This window comes from Anarrhichthys ocellatus, unplaced genomic scaffold (assembly GCF_004355925.1).
Source record: "Anarrhichthys ocellatus isolate YVR2014 unplaced genomic scaffold, GSC_Weel_1.0 scaffold8, whole genome shotgun sequence".
Lineage (NCBI taxonomy): Eukaryota > Metazoa > Chordata > Actinopteri > Perciformes > Anarhichadidae > Anarrhichthys > Anarrhichthys ocellatus.
Window position 1 is genome coordinate 9,761,922 of NW_022280038.1, and position 5,888 is coordinate 9,767,809.

Here is a 5,888-nt window from a genome sequence, read left to right on the forward strand (position 1 = left end):
TCTCATAGACTTCTATACAACCAGAGGAGTCGCCCCCTGGTGGACACGAGAGAGAATGCAGGTTGAATCCAAGCTGATGCCTTCAAATGTCTTGTTGTATCTGAACAATTCAAAAGCCAAAGATATTCAGAAAACCACTACATCTGCTGAGAAGTGTGTATTTCTGTTGCCTGAGAGCCAGGCTAGCTGTTTCCAGTCTTTATGCTAAGCTAATCTAGCCGGCTGCTGGCTGTAGCTTCATATTTATTGTACTGATTTGAGAGAGAGCTATCTAACTTCTCCTTTAACTCTTTCCCAAAAAAGCTTAATTCCCTAAATTCCCTTGCGGATAGAACAACTGTTTCTTTTTACGAAACGTGAGGACTGCACCTTTAACCGATCCATTTGTTTTCTTTTGGGCAGAAAGAGAAGTAAAAACAGAAAACTCCTCATGAGGTTAAAGACAGAAACTTCCAAATTTGAGAAATCATCCCACTTTGCAAGACATCTGTTCATTGATCTCCTGAGAGATTTTTTTTATAAAAGTAGGAGTCATTGTTTGGACATCTTTCTGCCGGCTGATGGGACAAGAAAGAGCATTTGGGAGCCGCAATTTTATAAAAGAACATCGAGAGCATTTTTCTAGAAAGAGGAACAAAAGGGAAGATGCTGAAGAGACACATGCACCAATAAATGCTTTATACACTTGACTATGAGTCTACAGCTGCATGCATCACTCTCTCTTATTTAAAAACAACTGCTCACCAGTACGAGTTCGTCCCCATTGAGTTCTCGGGTCCAGAAGGTCTTCGGGCCGTTCCCGCTCAGTAGAGTCTGTTTGCAGTAAATCTTGTTTTCTGCTTCCCAAGTGGCCAAGCTCTGTAGAAAAAGCAGCCCTTTAATGAAGTTCCCTATATTTATCGCCTCAGCTTAACCTGGCTTACAGGACGTCAGCAGTAAAGCACAGTGATGGATGAGAGATCGACGGGGACAGTTGTTTATACGTTTGACACCGTCGGTCGTTACAGTAATGAACCTGTCCATTGAGACCATAGACTGTATATAACAAGTGGACGTAGTCATCGTGACGTCACTCGTTTGGCGATTTGGCCGTCGCCATCTTGGCTTTTTGCAACCAGTGAACGGAAGTTACCATATTTGTAATGCAAAGGAGTGACGCAGAGATGCCGTATACAGCTCTGGTAGCAGCAGCAACCTGTCAATCACTGTGTATTATGTTTGCAATGGCCCTAGCTAACTCATAGCTAACATTAGCTCGCTAACAGCGAACTTGTCCCATCCCATCAAATGCACGTTTGGGGGATAAAATAATACTTGACACGCTGAACTCTGATATTATTCGCTAGCTACAGGCATTTTGTCAGCGCTATGCGCTCTTTCTGAATAGTGATGCATGACAGCGCAAAGTCACATCATCCTTCTACATTTTTACTTATTCATAGACATCAGAAAGAAAGAAAGTTGAATTGTCAGAAAGTAAGAACTCTTCATGTGCTGTTGTCACAGTTTAATTAGATTACCTTACACTTTCTGCCATCCACCGTCTCCTCGCTAAACTCCTCTCCAATGAGGAAGTTGATCTCCGTGGTGCGGACCGTGGTAGAAGTCTTGATGTAGAAGTGCTCGCCGTTCTGCCTTATCTCCACGTGGGGCTTGGACGCAGCCGCCATCGCTACCTTCCTCAGCATGGCGTTCACACCTGAAAACACGTACAACGCCACCTGTGAGGCTACAGTGTGGATATCAACGGTGCAGTGTGGATGATTTGGCGCCATCTAGTGGCGAGGTTGCATATTGCAACCAACTGAAACTACGGTAGCCGGCGCAAAAGCGTGAAAATGTGAATGTCCATATCGAGAGCCAGTTTGTCCTTTCTGGGCTACTGTAGAAACATGGAGGCCGGCTCCGTATGTCGATGTAAACGTCTCATTCTAAGGTCATGAAAACACAACAACTCTTATTTTCAGGTGATGAAACACTGAAGAAAACATACTTATTAACATTTAATACACAATAAAATGTCTGCCAATAGATTCCCCTAAATGCTACACACTGTTCCTTTAAGTAGGCTGATTAGTCTGTAAAGTATGATGACCTAATGTACATAAATCACGTTGTTCCCACCTATTGTCACTAATTATAAGACTTAATTTCTCCATATTTTATTGTCTTGACATCGAGTTGTCACCTCACATTGTTTCTGTCTGCTTCTGGTGCCAAAAAGGGCGCAAGAAAAAAATCAGAGATGAAACGTTGCTAATTAACCAGATGAATGGTTGTTGTATAAACCATTTGGTTTTGAATACAAAAGGAAAAGGATCCTCCACCAGCTGCAAAGATTATCAGCAGATGTTGCAAACATGGAAGGTGCAGTGACAAGGGGACGAGGGGGAGGAATGCTGCTTTGTTTAGCTCTCCTGTAGATCGTGATCAGTCCAAATGAGTGGAAGGGTTAATAGCTTTTCCATTCTGTCACAGTTCCAGTGCAAACAATCAGAAGAGAGGACGCCTCCGTCCTCGTAGTTCATCACTTAAAAAGAACGCAGCAACAATAAACTAATGTGTTGTCTCGTCCCGTAATCAAAACCAGTTGTATTTTACTTTGGAACAAGCCGTGTTAAAATGTGTCTCCTGCAACCATATTTCCATGTGAAAGATTATTAAAATTGCAGCCACCTCCTGTGATTATGGAGCTGAAATGAGAGACATTGGTTTACATTTGAAGATCAATCAAACTATTTACTTAAAACCAGTCAACCCTGCATTTCATTTAAAATACACCTTGATTGCAGACTGTCTGTGTTCCAGGTTTGTTTGTCTACAGTGCAGATACAATAATTTAAATACACTCTCACTCTTCAAACCTTAGTAGAAAAAGAGAGTAAATATTCCTCACCCAGCGTTTTGAGCAAGTCTTCAAAATTCTCGCTGCTTTTCATTTTCCAGGTGCCGGCGAAATTGGGCATTTTTCTGGTGAGGTTTTGAATGTGTGTCAGCCTTCCGTCTCCTGTCGCTCGTTTCCTCCGCTCCCTTTTCTTCAGCCTCGATCTCGTCCTCCCTCCCTCCCTCCCTCCTTCCCTCCCTCTAGCTCTCCTCCCTGTGTGCAATGATCCCACACAGCCGACCAAACCCCCTCTACCTCAGCCTCCTCTCCCACTCATTAATCACACACACACACACACACACACACATTGTCAGTGGTTTATTCTCAGAGCATTTTAATGGCCGTGCTAAATTATGATTCAGTTGGATGGTCTTAATGTCTCGTCTCATCATCCGATGTGATTGAGGTTTAGTGGAACTTAATGGTTCATTTATACAAATATTTATTTAAGTATAATACTAATTCTTATTTTTAGTATCAGATTTTATTTTCACAGATGTCTCATTTGCACCCACAGCTGCATTGACGATCTTCTACTTTTCCTTTTATAGTGAGTTTAATTTTCTCACTTCCACTGGATTCCTCCGACTGCATCCAGCCATGAAGACACTTTAGGTTTTATTTGTTTTATCTCTTTTCCACAAACAGTGTCACACCTGGTTTAGTTCTTATTTCTTTGGCAGAAACTAGTTTCACAGTGTTAATGAGGACACTGTGCGGCTGAATCTTTAAGTCATCTTTGAACACTTTGAACAAAAGAAACAAAATTCCATTCACCCCGAGGAGGTTTAGGGGTAAACAAAACCCCAAATGATGTGCATGGTGAGATACCACTCGAGACTTAGTTTGTTTTTATTTTATTTATTGATATATTTGGGTGGATCGGCCCTTAAACAACGGCATTAAACAATCTTGAAAGAAGTTGTCTTTTTAAGTATATCATATAAAAAATACTCGCATGTTCTTATGTGTATTGAAACAGTTTTTGGGTCACTTTACTTTAGTCCATATCGACCGTGCAGAGATATAACCCTGAAGTGATTTCAATGTAAGAAATGGTGATTGTTGTTCATTGATATGGTGACAACACAAAGTTGTCGCAACTCTCTGGGCTCAAATGGCTAATTCTGCTACATTGATTTGAGGTAATACTCGTATTTCTATGGTGTACATAGACATAAGAGTATTAGCATGTGAGTATTGTTTTACTGACTTGAAAAATAAGTCCTTTCAAAGATGAAATATTTGTGTGAATGCACAATGAATCAACTCTCATGAATTCATTCAAATTGAGCTGCTTTCTAAAATACTTCTTTGTCCTTTGTTGCTTTTCAAATCTTACAAAAAAATTACACAACACCGTCTTTTCAACACAACTCTCATGTCTATCTTCTATCCTTTACACACACACACACGCGCGCACACGCACACGCACACACGAGAGTGAGAGGCCCTTCCTCTAAACCCGGCCAGGTCACATGTGTTTCCTCTCTGACGGCCCCTCATCAGTCTTTTTGACAGAGTGCCTTCCAGACGTCGCGTGATAATGAATGTACAGAGCCGAGCAGGGAGCGATCCGTCATCCCACCGTGACGTGTCTCAGGCTTCACCGGGCCTCCTTGTTTGTTTCACTCATCAGTCCGTTTATCTGCTGGATTTTATTTAAGAAAAATAAAAAGTTACGTTTATGAGTTTGAGGATGTGTGACGAGCTTTGAGAGCGCTCTGCTGCCATCTATCGGCCTGTTGATGGAAAGTAACACTGAACATTTGTGCCAATACTTCTGGTATTTTATGGCTTTGAAAGGTTTAATCTTTAAATCACTCAAACAGTTATTTTGTCTAGTAAGGTAAATCTTTAATGTTTTGTGAGTTTTACTTTTTTTTTTTTAAATTGAGAATGCGAGTACATTGCAATAAAATAAAACCTCCAAAAAGTATCTCTTTTGTTAGATTTGTTCACAGAACACTGGATATATTTCCTCCATTTCGTGATAAAAATATACTTTTCTAACATCATGACGAGTCCTGATGAGATGTGATCTTTGGTATCACCTTCAATGAGACGTGCTGTCGCCTCAGTTGCGAGAACATCAAAAACACGTTCATTGATCCCTTTTTATTTTAGTAACATGCCTATTAGGTAAAGCATTGACCCTCCAGAGTTCTCTCTCTGAGGACCAGAGATGTGCAGTAGATGTGAACGGCTCACTCTGTTCCTTTAAGGTGGACACGCTAGTCTCATTTTAGTCACAAGCTTTTAAGTTAATTTGCTTATATATTTATTTACCCAAGTTATGTTTCATTTGAAATAATAATGTCTATTCAAACATTTGCTCAAATATAATGAATGTCAGCGAGGATGTTTTTTTGTTGGCTGCTGTCATCAACGACATCGTCTTCAGGATCCAGACGACTGAGACGTGTCGGTGAGTTTCTGTCCAGTTTCAATGAAGTGTGTTTTCTGTTTACGATGAGTTGAATTTAGGAAATGAAGCCGGCAGTTGTTCGCTGTAAAACTTGAATTAGGTGTTCGGTTTTAGTAAAACATGCGTTTAAAAGCCCTGAAGAAGTTTAAATTAATCTGATTCCAGATTCATCAGGTGTCCCCTAAACATGAATAACACATTTCTACATGGCCCTGAGCAGATTGATGACTTCAGAAAATATTATAAGACATTATGGCTTCATTTAAACTAACTCAGATTTACCTTATGAGATGTTTTAGGAAAAGTGATCATTTTATTTAGCACCTTTCTAAAAATTTGTTCTCTTTTTTGACTTCAATTATTAATCTACATCAGAGTGTTATCAATAAGACCCTGCTGCATGTTTTACCTTTAATGTTTTTCACTGTAAAACATTTACCTTTGAAGCTTCTATCCTTCAAACATCTACCTTTTGAAACTGTCCACTGTAAAATGTTTATTTTTAAAACTGTTTGGCGTGAAACATTCACCCTTAATTCTGTCCACTGTAAAACATTCCCCCTTAATTCTGTCCAC

At 40.1% G+C, this 5,888-nt stretch overlaps 1 protein-coding gene across 1 annotated transcript in view; it reads right to left on the reverse strand.

Moving 5' to 3' along the window:
• LOC116384037 (cellular retinoic acid-binding protein 1) overlaps positions 1–3,018 on the reverse strand; it is a 15,227-nt gene extending 12,209 nt beyond the window's left edge. Inside the window, exons 1-3 of the mRNA XM_031848326.1 lie at positions 2,897–3,018; positions 1,521–1,699; positions 745–858 (exon numbers count right to left, since the gene is read on the reverse strand). Coding sequence (XP_031704186.1) covers positions 745–858; positions 1,521–1,699; positions 2,897–2,966 — 363 coding nt within the window. The 5' untranslated portion in view covers positions 2,967–3,018. The remainder of the gene's footprint in view (positions 1–744; positions 859–1,520; positions 1,700–2,896) is intronic.
• Between the last annotated feature and the right edge of the window lie 2,870 nt (positions 3,019–5,888).